Here is a 22930-nt window from a genome sequence, read left to right on the forward strand (position 1 = left end):
TGTGATCACAAGGTTTGCTCCTGCCTAAGCACCCTATGAAATCTGTACCCCACCTCACTCTTATCCAAGTATTTCCTATCTTCCTTCTTTATCTTTTTCCCTCCACAGAACTTATCTTCTAATATATTTTTATAATATATCACTTACTGATTTTGTTTTTATTAGCCTCTTCCCTGGAATATAAACTCCATGACCTTTGGGATTTTGTCAGTTTCATTCACGTTGGACCCTAGTGCGCCTGACACCAAGCAGATGCCTAATAAATATTTATTAAATGAATGAACAGTCCCTGGAAGTACAGCTTCTCACTGCTTCCCTACCACCCACCTAAGCCCCAGGTCCCCACAAGACCATCCACCTTCAGGCCGTAATGGACGCGGGTCCACGTTCTCATGCCAGGACCCAGGCCAGGACCAAATCTGAAACACGCAGCCCTTCATTTCCCCAGCGAGAGGGTGAGAATTCCTCAGATCCCATCTCTGTTTGATTCCCCTTCCCATTGAAGTATGGCTTCCCCTCCCCACCCTGCCACCCTGTAGCTTACCACCAAAGCCGTTTTCTGCTTTCCTGAGCGCCGTCTTCGGCCCCAAAGCCTGGTTTCTGTTTAGTTAAGCGAGGAGGCATTAGACTGAGGCGGCTCCAGTGCCGTGGCAGCCGACGTAAGCAAACCAAAACCTAAGCCCGTAAATGCCTCACTGTTACGAAATCCAAACCTACGGGCAACCAATCAGAGTCAACTAGGCTTCAAGCTGTAGCCAATCAGTAGTAATTTCCTTGCTTTGTTTCCACCTTTTCTCAATTATAGTCCCCTTGGAGTGCTTGCTTTGGCGCTGCCCAATCCAAATCGATTTTTGCTCACAAAAACTCTTAAAACTGTTAATATGCTTCTGTGTATTTTTTAACAGGACCCCGCTTTCATTTGCACTATGGTATTTAAAGTTGAAAATTATATAACCATGGAAAAGTTTAATTTTGACTATGTAATGAGAATGAATTTTTAAAAATTAAATTCATATTTATTTATGCATAAAAGTATTTGTAACCTTAAGGTTAACTGTGTAATTAACTGATACATCACACTTGAATAAAATGTCACAACAACCTTTTTAAAAAGATGTATTTTAATGAGGAAAGACAGGATTAGTGAAACCTTTTTGTACATATCTTTTGAGATATTAAACATTACTGTCAAATATATAGATATATATAAAAGTGGATACGAATACAAATTATTTTGTCATGAAAGAGCTGTGCTTTCAAAGGCTTTTTTTTTTTTTTTTTTTTTTTGCGGTACGCAGGCCTCTCACTGTTGCGGCCTCTCCCGTTGCGGAGCACAGGATCCAGACGCGCAGGGTCAGTGGCTATGGCTCACGGGCCTAGCCGCTCCGCGGCATGTGGGATCTTCCCGGACCGGGGCAGAACCCGTGTCCCCTGCATTGGCAGGCGGACTCTCAACCACTGCGCCACCAGGGAAGCCCCTCAAAGGCTTTTTAAAAGGCCAAAAAGGTAAAGTTTCTCCTAGAAAATTACACTTCGGACTTCCCTGGTGGTCCAGTGGTTAAGACTCTGCCTTCCAATGCAGGAGGCATGGGTTCAATCCCTGGTTGGGGAACTAAGATCTCACATGCCGTGGGGTGTGGCCCAAAACTTTTTTAAAAAAAAGAAAACGACACTTAAGAGTTAATGGTATCAAAGTCACATTGGCTAAAGAAGGAAAACAGCAAACTTTTAAACCTATTTTAATGGAAACCTTACTGCAAGCATGTGATTCTTTTGAACATAACACACAGAAAGGAGAATAACCTCAAAGGCATTTATAACTTTCTTCTCTGATATATTAAAGTACAAGTTTGGCTAATCACTCCTGAATTGTAAAATTTCCTGACAAACTCCCCTAGACTGAGCAGAGCTTCTCTCCTTTAAAAGGTCATATAAAAGATATAAGCCAGGATCCAGCAGAGCTAATACTGGTCCATAACAAAAGCTTACTTTAAGTTATTTAAAAATACTAACATAAGAAAATTCCAGTTTAAAAGAAATTTCAAACCAGTACTAAGCATTAAAAAACAGCCACATGGCTGAGGTTAATTTTCTAAAGTCAAACAAACAAACAAGCTCCCCCTTTCTCCCCACCAAACAGCAATGGGACAGCTGCCCCATAAGGCTTACTTGTTTGTTTGCTTTTTCCTACAAAACTCAGTTTACCACCTGCTGGAATCCCAACCCAGGAACCAGCCTGTGAATGTAGATGGCTCATGGCCCTGTTTTATGATGACAATTGGCGTCCCCTTGTCTCTTCCAGAAGGGTCTGTCTCAAGGTATATTTTGGCTAAAAAGAGTTTAAAAGACAAATAAAGTGAGTTAGTTTCAATTAAAGTAAAATAACTATAGAATGAAAAGCTTGCCAATAAAAGTAATAAATCAAATTTTCATTGCCCTAAAGTAGCCAATGCTACTCCATATGAACAATTCCTTATTGTCTTCTCTCATCTGCCATGGAATGTGCATGAGAGTCTCATTATTGCCTGAAAAAATTCCAAATTTTATGGAATTATTCTTACAGCATAATTATTCTTTACTTTGCAATAATACAAAAACAAACAAACAAACAAACAAAAAACTGTGCCAGAAAGAACAGCATTCCTCAAAAGGAATTTATAAAAATCTAAGTTGTCGGAGCTTCAAGATGGTGGAAGAGTAAGATGCGGAGATCAACTTCCCCTCCACAAATACATCAGAAATACATCTACGTGTGGAACAACTCCTACAGAACACCTGCGGAACGCTGACAGAAGACCTCAGACCTCCCAAAAGGCAAGAAACCCACTACGAACCTGGGTAGGGCAAAAGAAAAAAACAGACAGAAGAATAGGGACGGGACCTGCACCAGTGGGAGGGAGCTGTGAAAGAGGAAAAGTTTCCACTCACTAGGAAGCCCTTTCGCGGGCGGAGACTGCGGGTGGCGGAGGGGGGGGGGCGCTTCGGAGCCCCGGAGGAGAGCGCAGCCACAGGGGTGCAGAGGGCAAAGCGAAGAGATTCCCGCACAGAGGATCGGTGCCGACCGGCACTCACCAGCCCGAGAGGCTTGTCTGCTCACCCGCCGGGGCGGGCGGGGGCTGGGAGCTGAGGTTCGGGCTTCGGAGGTCGGATCCCAGGGAGAGGACTGGGGCTGTCTGTGTGAACACAGCCTGAAGGGGGCTAGTGAGCCATAGCTAGCCGGGAAGGAGTCCGGGAAAAGGTCTGGAGCTGCCGAAGAGGCAAGAGACTTTTTCTTGCCTCTGCTTCCTGGTGCGCGAGGAGAGGGGACTAAGAGCATTGCTTAAAGGAGCTCCAGAGACGGGCGCTAGCTGCGGCTATCAGCGCGGACCCCAGAGACGGGCATGAGTCGCTAAGGCTGCTGCTGCCGCCACCAAGAAGCCTGTGTGCGAGCACAGGTCACTCTCCACACCTCCCCTCCCGGGAGCCTGTGCAGCCCGCCACACCAGGGTCCCGTGATCCGGGGACAACTTCCCCGGGAGAACACACGGCGCGCCTCAGGCTGGTGCAACGTCATGTTGGCCTCTGCCGCTGCAGGCTTGCCCCACATTCTGTACCCCTACCGGCCCCCCCCACTCCCCGCCCCAAGTGAGCAGAGCCCACGAAGCAGCTGCTCCTTTAACACTGTCCTGTCTGAGTGAAGAACAGACGCCCTCAGGCGACCTACACGCAGAGGCGGGTCCAAATCCAAAGCTGAACCCCAGGAGCTGTGTGAACAAAGAAGAGAAAGGGAAATCTCCCCCAGCAGCCTCAGGAGCAGCGGATTAAATCTCCACAATCAACTTGATGGACCTGCATCTATGGAATACCTGAATAGGCAACGAGTCATCTCAAATTGAGGAGGTAGACTTTGGGAGCAAAGTTATATATATATATATTTTTTCCCTTTTTCTCATTTTGTGAGTGTGTATGTGTGTGCTTCTGTGTGTGATTTTGTCTGTATAGCTTTGCTTTTACCATTTGTCCTAGGGTTCTGTATGTCCGTTTTTTAAATTTTTTTTAACTTTTTAAAATTTTTTTCTTAATAATTATATTTTATTTTAATACCTATTTTATTTTATCTTCCTACTTTCTTTCTTTTCTTTCTTTCTTTCTTCCTTTCTTTCTTCCTTCCTTCCTTTCTTTCTTTCTTTCTTTCTATCTATCCATTTTTTCTCCCTTTTATTCTGAGCCGTGTGGATGAAAGGCTCTTGGTGCTCCAGCCAGGCATCAGGGCTGTGCCTCTGAGGTGGGAGAACCAAGTGCAGGACACTGGTCCACAAGAGACCTCCCAGCTACACGTAATATCAAATTGCAAAAATCTCCCAGAGATCTCCATCTCAACACCAAGACCCAGCTTCACTCAACAACCAGCAAGTTACACTGCTGGACACCCTATGCCAAACAATTAGCAACACAGGAACACAGCCCCATCCATTAGCAGAGAGGCCGCCTAAAATCATAATAAGGCCACAAACACCCCAAAACACACCACCAGATGTGGACCTGCCCACCAGAAAGACAAGATCCAGCCTCACACACCAGAACACAGTCACTAGTTCCCTCCGCCAGGAAGCCTACACAACCCACTGAACCAACCTTAGCCACTGGGGACAGACACCAAAAACAACGGGAACTACGAACCTGCAGCCTGCGAAAAGCAGACCCCAAACACAGTAAGTTAAGCAAAATGAGAAGACAGAAAGACACACAGCAGATGAAGCAGCAAGGCAAAAACCCATCACCTAACAAATGAAGAGGAAATAGGCAGTCTACCTGAAAAAGAATTCAGAATAATGATAGTAAAGATGATCCAAAATCTTGCAAATAGAAGAGAGAAAATACAAGAAATGTTTAACAAGGACCTAGAAGAACTAAAGAGCAAACAAACAATGATGAACAACACAATAAATGAAATTAAAAATGCTCTAGAAGGGATCAATAGCAGAATAACAGAGGCAGAAGAACGGATAAGTGACCTGGAAGATAAAATAGTGGAAATAACTACTGCAGAACAGAAAAAAGACAAAAGAATGAGAAGAACTGAGGAAAGTCTCAGAGACCTCTGGGACAACATTAAACACACCAACATTCGAATTATAGGGGTACCAGAAGAAGAAGAGAAAAAGAAAGGGACTGAGAAAATATTTGAAGAGATTATAGTTGAAAACTTACCTAATATGGGAAAGGAAACAGTTAATCAAGTCCAGGAAGCACAGAGAGTCCCATACAGGATAAATCCAAGGAGAAACACGGCAAGACACATATTAATCAAAGTATCAAAAATTAAATACAAAGAAAACATATTAAAAGCAGCAAGGGAAAAACAACAAGCAACACACAAGGGAATCCCCATAAGGTTAACAGCTGATCTTTCAGCAGAAACTCTGCAAGCCAGAAGGGAGTGGCAGGACATATTTAAAGTGATGAAGGAGAAATACGTACAACCAAGATTACCCAGCAAGGATCTCATTCAGATTTGATGGAGAAATTAAAACCTTTACAAACAAGCAAAAGCTAAGAGAATTCAGCACCACCAAACGAGCTTTACAACAAATGCTAAAGGAACTTCTCTAGGCAGGAAACACAAGAGAAGGAAAAGACCTACAATAACAAACCCTAAACAATTAAGAAAATGGTAATAGGAACATACATATCAATAATTACCTTAAATGTAAATGGATTAAATGCTCCAACCAAAAGACATAGACTGGCTGAATGGATACAAAAACAAGACCCGTATATACGCTGTCTACAAGAGATCCACTTCAGACTTAGGGACACATACAGACTGAAAGTGAGGGGATGGAAAAAGATTCCATGCAAATGGAAATCAAAAGAAAGCTGGAGTAGCAATTCTCATGTAAGACAAAATAGACTTTAAAATAAAGACTATTACAAGAGACAAAGAAAGACACTACATAATAATCAAGGGATTGATCCAAGAAGAATATATAACAATTGTACATATTTATGCACCCAACATACGAGCACCTCAACACATAAGGCAAATACTAACAGCTAGGGCTTCCCTGGTGGTGCAGTGGTTGAGAGTCCACCTGCTCATGCAGGGGACACGGGTTCATGCCCCGGTCCGGGAAGATCCCATATGCCATGGAGCGGCTGGGCCCGTGAGCCATGGCCGCTGAGCCTGCGCATCTGGAGCCTGTGCTCCGCAATGGGAGAGGCCACAACCGTGAGAGGCCTGCGTACCGCAAAAAGAAAAAAAAAAAATACTAACAGCCATTATAGGGGAAATTGACAGTAACACAATCATAGTAGGGGACTTTAACACCCCACTTTCACCAATGGACAGATCATCCAAAATGAAAATAAATAAGGAAACACAAGCTTTAAATGATACATTAAACAAGATGGACTTAATTGATATTTATAGGACATTCCATCGAAAAACAACAGAATACACACTCTTCTCAAGTGCTCATGGAACATTCTCCAGGATAGATCATATCCTGGGTCACAAATCAAGCCTTGGTAAATTTAAGAAAATTGAAATGGTATCAAGTATCTTTTCCGACTACAACGCTATGAGACTAGATATGAATTACAGGAAACAATCTGTAAAAAATACAAACACAGGGAGGCTAAACAATACACTACTTAATAACCAAGAGATCACTGAAGATATCAAAGAGGGAATCAAAAAATACCTAGAAACAAAAGACACTGAAAACACGTTGACCCAAAACCTATGGGATGCAGCAAAAGCAGTTCTAAGATGGAAGTTTATAGCAATACAATCCTACCTTAAGAAACAAGAAACATCTCAAATAATCAACCTAACCTTACATCTAAAGCAATTAGAGAAAGAAGAACAAAATAACCCCAAAGTTAGCAGAAGGAAACAAATCATAAAGATCAGATCAGAAATAAATCAAAAAGAAATGAAGGAAATGATAATTAACTTAATTGTGATTAAAAAGATCAATAAAACTAAAAGCTGGTTCTTTGAGAAGATAAACAAAATTGATAAACCATTAGCCAGACTCATCAAGAAAAAAGGGAGAAGACTTAAGTCATTAGAATTAGAAAGGAAAAAGGAGAAGTAACAACTGACACTGCAAAAATACAGAAGATCATGAGAGATTACTAAAGCAACTCTATGCCAATAAAATGGACCACCTGGAAGAGATGGACAAATTCTTAGACGTGCACAACCTTCTAAGACTGAATCAGGAAGAAATAGAAAATATGGACTGACCAATCACAAGCACTGAATTTGAAACTGCGATTAAAAATCTTCCAACAAACAAAAGCCCAGGACGAGATGGCTTCACAGGTGAATTCTATCAAACATTTAGAAAAGAGCTAACACCCATCTTTCTCAAACTCTTCCAAAATATAGCAGAGGGAGGAACACTCCCAAACTCATTCTATGAGGCCACCATCTCACTGATAACAAAACCAGACAAAGATGTCACAAAGAAAGAAACCTACACGCCAATATCACTGATGAACATAGATGCAAAAATCCTCAACAAAATACTAGCAAACAGAATCCAACAGCACATTAAAAGGATCATACACCATGATCAAGTGGGGTTTATCCCAGGAATGCAAGGATTCTTCAATATACCCAAATCAATCAATGTGATACACCATATTAAGAAATTGAAGAAAACCATATGATCATGTCAGTAGATGCAGAGAAAGCTTTCGACAAAATTCAACACCCATTTATGATAAAAACCCTGCAAAAGTAGGCATAGAGGGAACTTTCCTCAGCATAATAAAGCCAAATATGACAAACCCACACCCAACATCATCCTCAATGGTGAAAAACTGAAACCATTTCCACTAAGATCAGGAACAAGACAAGGTTGCCCACTCTCACCACTATTATTCAACATAGTTTTGGAAGTTTTAGCCACAGCAATCAGAGAAAAATAGAAATAAAAGGAATCCAAATCAGACAAGAAGAAATAAAGCTGTCACTGTTTGCAGATGACATGATACTATACATAGAGAATCCTAAAGATGCTACCAGAAAACTACTAGAGCTAATCAATGAATTTGGTAAAGTAGCAGGATACAAAATTAATGCACAGAAATTTCTGGCATTCCTATACACTAATGATGAAAAATCTGAAAGTGAAATTAAGAAAACACTCCCATTTACCATTGCAACCAAAAGAATAAAATATCTAGGAATAAACCTACCGAAGGAGACAAAAGACCTGTATGCAGAAAATTATAAGACACTGATGAAAGAAATTAAAGATGATAGAAATAGATGGTGAGATATACCATGTTCTTGGATTGGAAGAACCAGCATTGTGAAAATGACTCTACTACCCAAAGCAATCTACAGGTTTAATGCAATCCCTATCAAACTACCACTGGCATTTTTCACAGAACTAGAACAAAAAGTTTCACAATTTGTATGGAAACACAAAAGACCCCGAATAGCCACAGCAATCTTGAGAAAGAAAAACGGAGCTGGAGGAATCAGGCTCCCTGACTTCAGACTATACTACAAAGCTACTGTAATCAAGACAGTATGGTACTGGCACAAAAACAGAAATATAGATCAATGGAACAGGATAGAAAGCCCAGAGATAAACCCATGCACATATGGTCACCTTATCTTTGATAAAGAGGGCAAGAATATATAGTGGAGAAAAGACAGGCTCTTCAATAAGTGGTGCTGGGAAAACTGGACAGGTGCATGTAAAAGAATGAAATTATAACACTCTCTAACACCATACACAAAAATAAACTCACAATGGATTAAATACCTAAATGTAAGGCCAGACACTATAAAACTCTTAGAGGAAAACATAGGCAGAACACTCTTTGACATAAATCACAGCAAATTCCTTTTTGACCCACCTCCTAGAGAAATAGCCATAAAAACGAAAATAAACAAGTGGGGCCTAATGAAACTTAAAAGCTTTTGCAAAGCAAAGGAAACCATAAACAAAATGAAAAGACAGACTTCAGAATGGGAGAAAATATTTGCAAATGAAGCAACTGACAAAGGATTAATCTCCAAAATTTACAAGCATCTCATGCAGCTCAATATCAAAAAAAAAAACCCAATCCAAAAATGGGCAGAAGACCTAAATAGACATTTCTCCAAAGAAGATATACAGATTGCGAAGAAACACATGAAAGAATGCTCAACATCATTAATCTTTAGAGAAATGTAAATCAAAACTACAATGCAATATCATCTCACACTGGTCAGAATGGCCATCATTAAAAAATCTACAAACAATAAATGCTGGAGAAGTTGTGGAGAAAAGGGAACCCTCTTGCACTGTTGGTGGGAATGTAAATTGATACAGCCACTATGGAGAATAGTATGGAGGTTCCTTAAAAAACTAAAAATAGAACTACCATATGACCCAGCAATCCCACTACTGGGCATATACCCTGAGAAAACCATAATTCAAAAAGAGTCATGTACCAAAATGTTCATTGCAGCTCTATTTACAATAGCCAGGACATGGAAGCAACCTAAGTATCCATCAACAGATGAATGGATAAAGAAGATGTGGCACATATATACAATGGAATATTAGTCAGCCATAAAAAGAAACGAAATTGAGTTATTTGTAGTGAGGTGGATGGACCTAGAGTCTGTCATACAGAGTGAAGTAAGTCAGAAAGAGAAAACCAAATACCGTTTGCTAACATATATATATAGAATCTAAGAAAGAAAAAGGTCATGAAGAACCTCGGGGCAAGATGGGAATAAAGACACAGACCTACTACAGAATAGACTTGAGGATATGGGGAGAGGGAATGGTAAGCTGTGACAAAATGAGAGAGTGGCATGGACATATATACACTACCAAATGTAAAATAGATAGCTAGTGGGAAGCATAGCACAGGGTGATCAGCTCAGTGCTTTGTGACCACCTACAGGGGTGGGATAGGGATGGTGGGAGGGAGGGAGACGCAAGAGGGAAGAGATATGGTAACACATGTATATGTATAACTGATTCACTTTGTCATAAAGCAGAAACTAACACACCATTGTAAAGAAATTATATTCCAATAATGATGTTAAAAAAAATCTAAGTTATCACAGTTATGGAGGTTTTACTATTTCCATAATAAAAAAGTGTTTAAGTGAATTAGAAATTTTCAGAATAAATTGATATAATTACATCCTAAATTAGATAACAAAATATGTTTTTCTTGTTCCTTTTCTGAAATTCTTCATTTAAAAAAAAATCCATTACTCTTTAGTTCTGAAGATGAAAGCTAAGATTCTTCTTGGTTTTGATATGTTGTTTTGGAGGATGTGGTGAAAAGAGAAGTCAGGAACTTGGTAACACCTGTTCAGAATTACTGTCATAATTCCCCACGGGATCTAACTTACCCGACTTCAGAGATTCTGATTTCTCAACTTCATTGGCATCTTTTCCAATCCAAATAAAAATCTGAAAAATGAAGCAATAATAATACACATTGTTTTGGGAGTGTAGATGTTGTGCAAGCCTTATGCAAAGTGCTTCTCATACAATCCCACTTAATCTTCACAGCAACCCCAAAGTCAGGGGTGTGGTGATGGAGGTGCAGAGAGGTTCAATCACTTTCCTAATGTATACACTTACTAAGAGACCCTAAATTTATATCCAGCCAGTTTGACCCCAGATTTCACATTCTGGTATTTTAAGTTTATATAGTGTTTTCTAGTTATTAAGTGAGCTTTCCTTAAAACCACACATTGGCTGGTTTTTTGCACCCAACCCTGGGGTGTGTAAGGCAGTCAGTATCCCCATACTATTATCCTGGGGGAACCATATGTAGCTTGTTTGTGGGCACCCCAGACTCCCTTTAGGACCCCCTAACTTAGTCCTAGGGTTCTTGTCCTATGGTATTGTATCCTGTCACACTTTGGTAAAAGTGCTATAATGTTTAATATTTAAATACTGATTCTTAAAAACAGATATATGTTCTGTATGTATCCTTCTTGTCAAATGTGTAGGTTTTCTGCTTCAATGATGAAAAATTCTCCTGAATTCCCTTATATTTAAATCACTTTAAAATCACTTGTTGGCAGAGAAATTTTGGTCAAATTAGTTTTGATTACATTCTAATGCATACTGAAAGTGCTAGAATATTTGTTTGCAGGCACAGAACAAACCATGACAGCATGACCATGTAAATGAAAAGTATGATTGAAAAACAAATGAAATGTAGTACAGGAAATATTCTGAAGTATCCATGATTATGGAAGCAACAGAGCTCACTACAAATGGAAAAGATTAAATTCTTCTGAATAAGGAAACATTCTTATAATTCTTAAATACAAAAAGGTGTTTTATTGACATAAGGTTTTAAATTTCATATCTAGAAATAAGTGATCCATTCACTTAGGGAGAATCTGTGACTAGATCCCAAACTCAAATATGGTAATTCTAGACCAAGAAGCTAAGTTGTAATATAACTGAATGACTTAGCAAGTAAGAACAAACCTAAAAGTAACAAGTCTCTGTGGTTGACTCTAAGACTAGGCCTAATTCAGATAAGTGTTTTATAATTGTTCTATATGATTTAGCTCCTAATATATTTATTTTTCCCTTTCACAGGAGAAAACAACTAACAGATGTGACATATAAAATCGCCATTAATTTTCTATCAAATAAAGATATATACATAACAGTAATATATTTTACTGTGTAGATTCAAAACTATTCTGTGTCTATTCCTTCCCCAGGGAAGGGGTTTCCTAGGACTTCTTGTCAAATTTCAAGAGAAATTCTGAATATTTTGGTCTTCCTGAGGCATCGTACCCCCCATGCACTGCAACCAACTAATGCATTTATTACTTAAATGAGTGGATGAATGAATGTATGAATAAATTAGGAATGAGTGAATTTTATAAATAAATGAAAAGTAGGGGTTTTTTTTGGCCAAAACTATACAGCCAAAGATGGTAGCCGTGGAATTATTTCCATATTCAGAAACCAACTTGCCACACTGGTTTTATTTTTTGCCAAACTGTGGAGAGTTTCTTTTAAATACAGCCTAAATCCATGGGTCCGTTTATTATTACACTTGCTATTTCTCAAAGCAGGTTGTGTCAGGTCCCAACTATAAGTACACTCTCTTCCTGTTCCACTCTCTTACCTGTTCCCAAGCATCTAGTAACATGACATCATCTTCTGCTAAATCATCCTGGGTGAGCTCTCCTGGAACCTCTTCAACCTGAAATGTATAAAAAAGCTTTATAACCAAGCAGTTAAGCAGTGATTTTTCTAATATACAGGATATAAACGCCTTGCATTATTTGGAGCATAGCAGAAAAGAAAGTTTGGTAGCCATTTTTTTCTTCCTTTTGGGCAGTTAAAGATTTAAATAATTGTTTATCTGTTTAATCAGGTATCACAAACTCAGGGTGTCTTATTTGGGGAGGACAGTGCTTAACATAAACATTGCATATGGCCTTAGAGAGACCATGTACAGTCAATCTGGCCACAATTGTCTCTAATTCCACTTCCTTATGACAAGTTGCTTCACAGATTTCTGTTGCCTTCCTAGCTCCTAAAGATATTTAAGTTTATGATCTGGGTATTCAATCGTCTTTCATTTTGTAGGTCAAGATTATTTTAATAAAATCAGTAAGTCTGGTCATTTTTATGAATCAATCATTTTCCATAAGATGATATTACAACAATATTCCATATGCAAAGCTTCATTATTTTTATTTTAAATGGGTTAAATTGTGTTCTCCGTAGTTAACATTAAAGGGTAATGGGGAGGGTTAGTTTAATGCACCCATTGCCAGCAGGCATGCATTAATCTAAAGTTCAAATTTTTAAAAAGAATTCTGGATGAAACCCCCCCTGATCATTAGGAAGGTATGGTAGATTGGATTATGGTTTGCTCCTTCCCTCTACTGTGTGACTCTGCAGGTGAAGTTGACTGTGGCCTTGCCCTTGTCATACTAGCAAATGCGACTCAGGGGCCCTCCTGTGCTCCTGGGCTCTGTCCTGGGAAGAAGAGGCATGACCCCAACCTGAAGCCCCCTGAGCATGACAATACCTGTTTGTTGTAATCTGATTACATGTTGAGATTGTTACACAAAAAACAAACAAACACTAACCATTTACAGTGGGCAAATTTGTTTATATTTTCTTTTTACAGAATAATTACCAATTACATAATGCTTAAAAAAAGCGAAAACCTTAAATATCACTTACTCCATGCCTGGCACTGTTGTATATATGCAACAACTAATTTAATATTCACAACAACCCTATGAAGTAGGTACTAGGATTATCCCCATTTTTCAGATGAGAAAATTATAGCACAGAGAGGGTAAGTAACCAGCCTAGGGTCACACAGCCAGTAAATAATATCGCCAAGTAAGTGATATCAAACAGGCAGAATGGTTCTAAAAGCTGTGCTTTTAACCAATAGGCTCTGTCTTGTATGAATCTACATGTCTAAAGCCTGCTTTCTGATGATGAGATCAAACACTTGTTAGTAACACTCCTTTTCCTTAAAATGTGAAGGGATTAGCGTTCCAAATATCAAACAAGAAAATGAGTAGGTGTAAAGGAAGAGTATATTTCTCTTAAATATGTGAATGACAAAACCCAAAAACTAATAGATTTTTTTAACGTAAGAACAAAGCCTAAGTGTTATTTTTTAAACATATATCTCCATTGGAAACAAACATGTTATTTACAGCATTATTAGTAGATAATACTAATAAGAAATTATAGGAGCATATGCTGAAAAAGCCATTGTTTGGATGCAATATAAAATCAGCAGTCAAAAGAGTAAAACAGGGCTTCCCTGGTGGCGCAGTGGTTGAGAGTCCACCTGCCGATGCAGGGGACACGGGTTCGTGCCCCGGTCCGGGAAGATCCCACATGCCGCGGACCGGCTGGGCCCATGAGCCATGGCCGCTGAGCCTGCGCCTCCGGAGCCTGTGCTCCACAATGGGAGAGACCACAACAGTGAGAGGCCCGCGTACCGCAAAAAAAAAAAAAAAAAAAAAAAAAAAAGAGTAAAACAACAGATTTTTCTGACAGCAAATTTATAAAATATATGGATTTCCTGCAAAGTAGGTGAACAACTGTGGTGCCCAACCACCTAATATTTATCACAACCCACCATTTAAATCTTTAATTTTTAGGTCAAATCACATGTAAGCTTCAAGTGTGGTTCACACATGAGCAGTTTCTTCTTCAAAGCATTTTATTTCAAGCATGCAATGTAACCTGGGAAAATACTTACTAAATTGTCATGTGTGCATTGAAAAGTAAAGCTTGTATTTACTAAGACTTGGTGACCAAATCTTTAGTTCAGGTTTTATAGGCAAGGAATTTGTTCTTTAAATGAAAGATTTACACAAAAACTTAATATGTCAAACAGAGAAAGCAGAATTTTTGATTAAACTGAGATGAGGGGCCACAGCCCAGGATATTTTAGAGACCCATAGACAATCACTCTTGTACACAAATACTTTGAATTGCCTAGAATTCAAAGCTTGTGAATGGGACTATGACATAAAATATTCCTGCTGATTTCAGTTAATTTGCAGGTGTGTATATAGCTTTCTGTGATTCTTGCCCAAGGATCATAATATTTCCATAATATTTTTTATTTCATCAACATGGTGAAACTTTTTATTCCCGTGGGAAACTGCAGTGTAAAATTTACGTAGTTTGATCAGAGAAACCACTATTGTTGCGTACAGAAAGCATCAAATCATTAAATAAGCAAATCCAACCACACCCATATTCATACCGAAATGACCACATGCTGACACTGGTGCAAAGTAGCTGATACATTTAAGAGCAGCTTGATTAATACAGTACATTACAGTATTCCGATGCTTTCACGTCCATTACGTCACTGGCTCTTAAACCAACCCTGCGTGGAGCAAAGATTGTCACTTGTGGTTTGCAGGTAAACTAAAACTGAGAATCAGGGCAGGAACGCGTTAGAGCAACACAAAAAGGCTTCTCTCTCCCACTGCTGCTGATTCTACCCCAGGGTTTCACGGGACACTTACAATGAATCTTCCAGTTTTGTTGGAGCAGGCGTAAAGCCGAGGTGCATGGTCTTCAGCCTGGGTTTCTAGCAGGGGAGAGGTCTGGTAGTCTTTTTTCCCTCCAAGGGAATTCCAAAACTCCTCTGTGGAAAACACAAGTTAGCCAGTGCATTTTCAGAAGCACATGGTCGGTACTGCTTTACCTTAACAAATAATTGTATCTCACCTCAACTTCACTGTTAAGAAGTTACTTAAATAGAGCAGGAGAAGTTACTTAAATATAGTTGGTACCATCACCCATTTTTGCAACTAGTGAATGGGTTCTTAATGTCCTACAACCATTACAAAGTTCCTATTTATGACAAAAATAAATAAATTACATGATTAGCAAGTATGCCAAATATAAGTTCTGGCTAGTGTCCTTGGCCTCACCTATACACACCTGGTTCCTTGCCTTCCTGAATCCTCGTGGTTTTACATTTGAGGACACTTGCCACATACTCTGCTCCCTTCTCCTCCTCCTGGCTGGCCCCTTTTCCTGTCCAGATGTAGCCATTATTTTGTCGTAGTTTCAGAACAAAAACATCATTGGAATTCAATGACTTTGCATCAACATCTACCTAGAGTATGAAGAAAAATAACACAATGATGTAAATTCATTGCTGCTCCCTCAATAAACATGTCCAAGAAGCTGCGACAGTGCCAAACCACCTACAGACTTCTGTCCTGACCCAGGATATTAATTCAGGGGGCACCAGGATACGTCTAGGCGGTTAGAAACATTAGGAGCACATTGCGCTGTGTCACTTTAACGCTCACCCGCCCGAAGACAGTAGCACAAGGCTCTGAGAATAAAATAAGGCAAACTTAAGTGATACATAACAAGGATAATATTCAAAGAGACCGCAAGAAGGAGGATGGGCTATAATTGATGTTTGGAAAGAGGTTGAAAAGAAATATACGTTTATATTCACAAATGATAAACGTAAAGCACAGTGTTCAGTTTTTCTCTCCCTCCACTAAAGACGTTTGTCAAATAATCCAAGGGACACAGAAAAATCATAAAACAGGGACTGGGATCTAATACAGACAAAGAGATAATAACATAGATTCACTGAAAGGTTCTCCAGGCTCAGATAAATTATAGCTCAAATTATAAGAGACTGTTTATAGGGGGTTAAAAATACAGCACTGACATATCCTCTTCCTTTCAACTGAGAAGCTGTGGACACCGTCTGGGATGAGCCAGATGAGCACAGCTCCAGTCAGTGTGGCTGCAGAGTGAGTGAGATGCACCTGGCTGAGACCAGACTCCAGCCTGAGGGTGAGGCTGACAGTGGAGCATCGGGGCAGAGACAAGGCATGTGCGGAGTCTCAGGCTTGGGAGTGAGTCTGAGGTCCTACGATGGGCTTGTGCCTTTGACTGCATCTATGACCTTGTCATTTTGTGTCTCTGCACTGGCCTCTTTGAGACCCTCTGTCTGACTACAGGATTGTATGATTGTGACAGTATGCATATGACTTTCTGTGGGACTCCATGTGAGGTGTGCTAACAGGGAGATGAAGAAGAATCAGGAAACAAGACTGTGATAGAGCAGCCATGAGAGAGGAAGAAATCAAGAGTGTGGTGTCCTGAGGGCAAGTGAAGAGAGTGCCTCAAGAAGGAGCTGGCGATCGGCTGTCCAAATGATGCCGTTTGACCAACTGTGGCGAGCTGCCAGAGGAAGGCATCAACCATGTGGAGAGCTGGGTTTCACCAGGTTCGTCAGGACCCTGTCCCCAGAGAGAGCACTAGAGGAGCAACGAACAGCTGCTGGAAATTTTAAAGATGTGTCCCAGGTGTTGGGAACACTCAGAGAAGTGCTTATCATCCTCTTTGAGTAGGAAGGAGGCTCCATGGACCAAGCTCAAAGGAATCTATCAGATGTGATGATGGAGATTTACAGGAACTATGACTTCCAATTTCTAATCCAAATGTCTCCTTACTGGTTCAGAGGAAAGAGCTTGGATGATGGAGAGACAGGTGACAAGAGGTCCATACCCAGACTGGTGTGGGATCCTGGCGGTAGTTCCAAAATAGAACATAAGAAAGCTTTAGCCTCCCAGGAGATGAAAACAGAAAGCCTTATAAACAATGTTTCGACTAGCGCATTTCAGAGAGGCTAGGAATGCAAAGGCTGGTTTGGGAGGCTGCAAGAAAACAAAGAATCTGCATCGCAAGAAGCTCACGATGCCCCCTAAAGAAGTAACCCCTGGGAAGAGACCAGGACCATAACGATTCTCCTTGACTCTTGCATCTGAAATCAACTGAGAGGGCCTGTAGATGAAGGCTTCACCGTCCATTTGATAGATTAAAAAAAGTAGTCATAATTGAACACATGAGAATCCATGCACAGAATGTTCTGGATGAGATCAATACCTAATGGCGTTTAAATTATATGACTGAATGAGATCACTCTGAAGAGGGCCAGGACTGAGCCTCGGAGGGTTCAAGAGCTTAGAGGACGAGCAGAGGAGGAGAATCCAGCAAAGCTGGTTGGGAGTGAGAATACTCTTCAGAAGAGTGGCCCTCAAGTGTGGAAGAAATCCTGCTAAGTGAGGGGTTCCAGAAGCCTCGTAAAAAGATAGCGTTCTGAGAAGACAGAAAAGGGTGGCTCTAGCAAATGCTAGCAGGAGGCTGAGAAAAGCGGGGTCAGACATGAGGCTTTTGACGGCGAAAGGCAGGGCTTTGGCAAACTAGATAAAGCCCATCCGGCTGGAGGGGCAGGAGGGGATGACGGAGTGGAGTCCAGTACAGGACCACAAGTGTGAGATGAAGTGGAGTCAAGACACAACTGTTGGATGAGAGGAGCCAAAGTGATGGAGACGGTGAGACAATGACTGAAGCCACCAAATAAGAGGGGAAGGACCGGACCGGGAGCTCAGCAGACGACAGCACAGGGGGATGGGGGAAGGAGACGGATAAGAAGAAGTGAAAAGGGCAAGGGTCGAGCAAGGAGGGGACCCCACCACCGGTCCCTGGTCAGCGGGCACTGGGGGAAAATACAACTTCCACTTGAGAAGGCTGTATGGGAATCTGCGTCCTCAGAACACAGCCATGGAGCAAGAAGGCGGGGTGGCTTAGAGAACAGGTTGAGGGGGGAGGGATGCTGTGACCCACCTGGTTTTAAGGGCTGAGCTGAACAACTTGGCAAATGGTCCAGGTTTGGGGACATACAGAGAGTGCAGGGCAGTTAGGGGTGACTTGGGACACTTGGGCTTCAACGGTGACTAAGGTGACCAGGTTATGAAGTGTCATGAATCCTCCCTGAAGTCAAAGCACTCAGCCATTTAAAAACTTGGGCCTGCTGGCCTTGCCCATACCTGGTGGTCTTGTGGTCTGACACTGTGATCTGTGGTTTAACTTCTTTCACAGCTGCTGTCAGAGACAGCTTGTGTGGCCTTAACAGCTGAGTTATGGTTCCGGCCCAGTGTGGTGAAGCTTGCTTTCCATGGTCCTCACACTTGGACAAATAAGGGCCCTCCCTCTTGAATTTTCCTAGTGTGGTCACCTGACCATCACCCTCAATCCATCTTCCCCCAGGCCTTTCAAGACAGAGCTTAAGCTGCCTCACGCCTTTGACCGCTTGATTTGTTACATTATTCTTAAAATTCATTTGTTCTGTTATAAGCTGGTTGAAAAATATGAGAGGCCTGGTATCTGAAGTTAACTTTTTACTTGATTCTCCTGCTTTTAATATTTTTTATGGTGAACGCTGGATTAATTATAGAAATGAAGGGGGTTTACTTGCCAATTTTTTTAAAGACTAGTACTTGTTGATGGCTCAGGTCCACTGAGAAGCCCATGAGCAGGGCAGGTTTTACTGAATGCATGATGTTACCTCCACAATTCTGGTGATCGATGCCAGGTTTCTTCGGACTTGAAAGAGGCGTGTAGGGGGGGCCGGCACCTGACCTCCTTTCTTTGATGTTCCGTTCTTGTAAATAATGAGCGGTTTGTCTTTGAACAAACTCAGCAGGTGAGCAGGTTCTTTGCCTTGGGAGACTCGGATCTGGGGGCGGCGGGGATAAAAGAAATTAATAAAGAGTGCAGTGAAAGAAGGCCGTATTTCCAAAGGCATCCTTATTTTTCTCTTTGAAAACAAAATTAAAAATATATAAAAAGTCAAAAAAATATATAAAAAGTCAAGAGCAGGAGGAACGATGAATCAACAGAAAATATAGGTTAATGATAATCAAACAGAGCTTCCTCACTGACTTAGGAACCATTCGTTACTCCAGACACAGCACCTTCTCGGGGGACGCAGCACCACACTGCACCACTTTCTGCTTCCAGAAAGCACAAAGTTTCAAGTCTGTTCATTTACATCTCCAAAAGGGGGAAAACAACGAAATGCTGATGTATGCCGTCTTTTATGAAAATTACTCTTTTTTTACAAGGGCACCAAGCTTTCCAGGTGTTTAGGGGTATACCTGTCTCTCACGTGTTTTGGATCTCGTTCAGTAGGTTAGGAGATGTGCATTCATTCAAATTCTTCCAAAAATAAGACAACACGAAAGTATACTCATTCTTTTTACATCCCTACCACTGTAAGATGAAAAAAATCATCGTGATCTGGGGATGAATAAAGATTTCAATCCAAACATCAAAAACTGACAAAAATAAACAGAATAGACTTTCTACTTTTTAGCTGACCTATGGAAATGGTACTAGTAGATTTGCTTAATATAAGCTGTTTTTAAAATACAATATCAGGACTTTTCAGGATAAGGAAATGGAAGAAAATAAATGGCAAGTTATTTAATTTCACCTATTAGTTTAACAACAGATACTGGATCAGATCCGAATTTCCTATCCCTTGCATAACCTATTGATGCACGTATTTACATAAAGAGTTCAAATTTTGTGTCACTCTCCTGTTTTTTTAAATTATTTGCCCTATGCTAAAGTTGAAATATCTCTCCTACCCTGGTCTGTCTTTTTCTAGAAGCCAAGTGAATAGGAATGCTGATACACATACCATCATAGGGAAGCCTAGGGAGCACTGAAAGTAACTAACTCCACAAATATCTTTCAACCAGCAGGCATTCAAATAGGCGAGTAACGAGTTAAAACGTCTTTTGAGTCACACCCCAAAGCATGGGGTGAGGTTAGCTAAGAGCTCCTCAAACTGCCGTTGGCTTAGCATTTCCCATAACATTGAGAAAACATCAAGTGCCAACATGAAAGAAAGAGGGCTACTGCTTAAGGCCCATTCTCCACTGTGAAATGAAAATAAGATATAGAAAGGTAAATTGAAAATTTTTCAGTACTGTTAATACAGTCTACGAAGGAATGTTTAAAACAGCAATTCAGGACTTTATTTATGCATTGTTGTAAACCACCGCCATCTTGTGGTGAAACTAAGCATTACCATTTCATTGCCATTTTAGGATTCAATAGGCTGACACTGGAAATTCATTCATTGGGTATATCAAATATTTAACTGTGAAATATAGAATTTATAAGGCACAGGGCCTTATCCTCAAAGTTTTTGCATGATTTGGTAATCACTACTTGAAAGATCAACTAAATGACATAGATGATGTCAGTTCTTAGAAATATTTCATTCAAGAAATGAATATAAACTCTATGCCAATAAAATGGACAACCTGGAAGAAATGGACAAATTCTTAGAAAGGTATAACCCTCCAAGACTGAACCAGGAAGAAACAGAAAATATGAACGGACCAATCACAAGTAATGAAATTGAAACTGCGATCAAAAATCTTCCAACAAACAAAAGTCCAGGACCAGATGGCTTCACAGGTGAATTCTATCGAACATTTAGAGAAGAGCTAACACCTAACCTCAAACTCTTCCAAAATACAGCAGAGGGAGGAACACTCCCAAACTCATTCTGCGAGGCTGCCATCACCCTGATACCAAAACCAGACAAAGATGTCACAAAGAAAGAAAACTACAGGCCAGTATCACTGATGAACATAGATGCAAAAATCCTCAACAAAATACTAGCAAACAGAATCTAACAACACATTAAAAGGATCGTACACCATGATCAAGTGGGATTTATCCCAGGAATGCAAGGATTCTTCAATATATGCAAATCAATCAATGTGAAACACCACATTAACAAATTGAAGAAAAAAAACCATATGATCATCCCAATAGATGCAGAAAAAGCTTTTGACAAAATTGAACACCCATTTATGATAAAAACTCTCCAGAAAGTAGGCATAGAGGGAACTTACCTCAACATAATAAAGGCCATATATGACAAACCCACAGCAAACATCATTCTCAATGGTGAAAAACTGAAAGCATTTCCTCTAAGATCAGGAACAAGACAAGGATGTCCACTCTCACCACTATTATTCAACATAGTTTTGGAAGTCCTAGCCACAGCAATCAGAGAAGAAAAAGAAATAAAAGGAATACAAATTAGAAAAGAAAAAGTAAAACTGTCACTGATACTATACATAGAGAATATATAGATACTATACATAGAGAATCCTAAAGATGCCACCAGAAAACTACTAGAGCTAATCAATGAATTTGGTAAAGTAGCAGGACACAAAATTAATGCACAGAAATCTCTTGCATTCCTATACACTAATGATGAAAAATCTGAAGAGAAATTAAGGAAACACTCCCATTTACCAGTGCAACAAAAAGAATAAAATACCTAGGAATAAACCTACCAAGGGAGACAAAAGACCTGTATGCAGAAAACTATAAGACACTGATGAAAGAAATTAAAGATGATACCAACAGATGGAGAGATATACCATGTTCTTGGATTGGTAGAATCAATATTGTGAAAATGACTATACTACCCAAAGCAATCTACAGATTCAATGCAATCCCTACAAATTACCAATGGCATTTTCTACAGAACTAGAACAAAACATTCTTAAAATTTGTATGGAGACACAAAAGACCCCGAATAGCCAAAGCAATCTTGAGGGAAAAAACGGAGCTGGAGGAATCACACTCCCTGACTTCAGACTATACGACAAAGTGACAGTAATCAAGACAATATGCTTCTGGCACAAATACAGAAATACAGATCAACGGAACAGGATAGAAAGCCCAGAGATAAACCCAAGCACCTACAGTCAACTAATCTACGACAAAGGAGGCAAGGATATACAATGGAGAAAAGTCAGTCTCTTCAATAAGTGGTGCTGGGAAAACTGGACAGCTACATGTAAAAGAATGAAATTAGAACACTCCCTAACATCATACACAAAAATAAACTCAAAATGGATTAAAGACCTAAATGTCAGACCGGACACTATAAAACTCTTAGAGAAAAACAGAGGCAGAACACTCTTTGACATAAATCACAGCAAGATCTTTTTTGACCCACCTCCTAGAGTAATGGAAATCAAAACAAAAATAAAGAAGTGGGACCTAATGAAACTTAAAAGCTTTTGCACAGCAAAGGAAACTGTAAACAAGACAAAAAGACAACCCTCAGAATGGGAGAAAACATTTGCAAATGAATCAATGGGCAAAGGATTAATCTCTAAAATATATAAACAGTGCATGCAGTTCAATATTAAAAAAAAAACAACGCAATCAAAAAATGGGCAGAAGACCTAAATAGACATTTCTCCAAAGAAGATATACAGATGGCCAAGAGGCACATGAAAAGCTGCTCAACATCACTAATCATTAGAGAAACGCAAATCAAAACTACAGTGAGGTATCACCTCACACTGGTTAGAATGGGCATCATCAGAAAATCTACAAACAACAAATGCTGGAGCAGGTATGGAGAAAAGGAAACCCTCTTGCACTGCTGGTGGGAATGTAAACTGAATCAGCCACTATGGAGAATAGTATGGAGGTTCCTTAATAAACTAAAAATAGAATTACCATATGACCCAGCAATCCCACTACTGGGCATATACCCAGAGAAA

General features: G+C 40.1%; 1 protein-coding gene across 4 annotated transcripts in view; it reads right to left on the minus strand.

The window, feature by feature from the left end:
* Positions 1 to 1135: 1135 nt before the first annotated feature.
* Positions 1136 to 22930, minus strand: part of SCIN (scinderin) — an 80772-nt gene continuing 58977 nt past the window's right edge. For 2 of the 4 annotated variants that reach the window (XM_029234232.1, XM_029234233.1), the window contains 6 exons: positions 18883 to 19053; positions 15444 to 15621; positions 15023 to 15144; positions 12124 to 12201; positions 10370 to 10430; positions 1136 to 2329 (listed from right to left, as the gene is read on the minus strand). In XM_029234232.1, coding sequence (XP_029090065.1) covers positions 2202 to 2329; positions 10370 to 10430; positions 12124 to 12201; positions 15023 to 15144; positions 15444 to 15621; positions 18883 to 19053 — 738 coding nt within the window. In that variant the 3' untranslated portion in view covers positions 1136 to 2201. Of the gene's footprint in view, positions 2330 to 10369; positions 10431 to 12123; positions 12202 to 14065; positions 14881 to 15022; positions 15145 to 15443; positions 15622 to 18882; positions 19054 to 22930 lie in introns of those variants that run through there. The other 2 variants (XM_029234234.1, XM_029234235.1) reach the window with 2 other exon arrangements.

The sequence above is a fragment of the Monodon monoceros genome, unplaced genomic scaffold (genome assembly GCF_005190385.1).
Source record: "Monodon monoceros isolate NGI ecotype Baffin Bay Population unplaced genomic scaffold, NGI_Narwhal_1 Super_Scaffold_2, whole genome shotgun sequence".
Lineage (NCBI taxonomy): Eukaryota > Metazoa > Chordata > Mammalia > Artiodactyla > Monodontidae > Monodon > Monodon monoceros.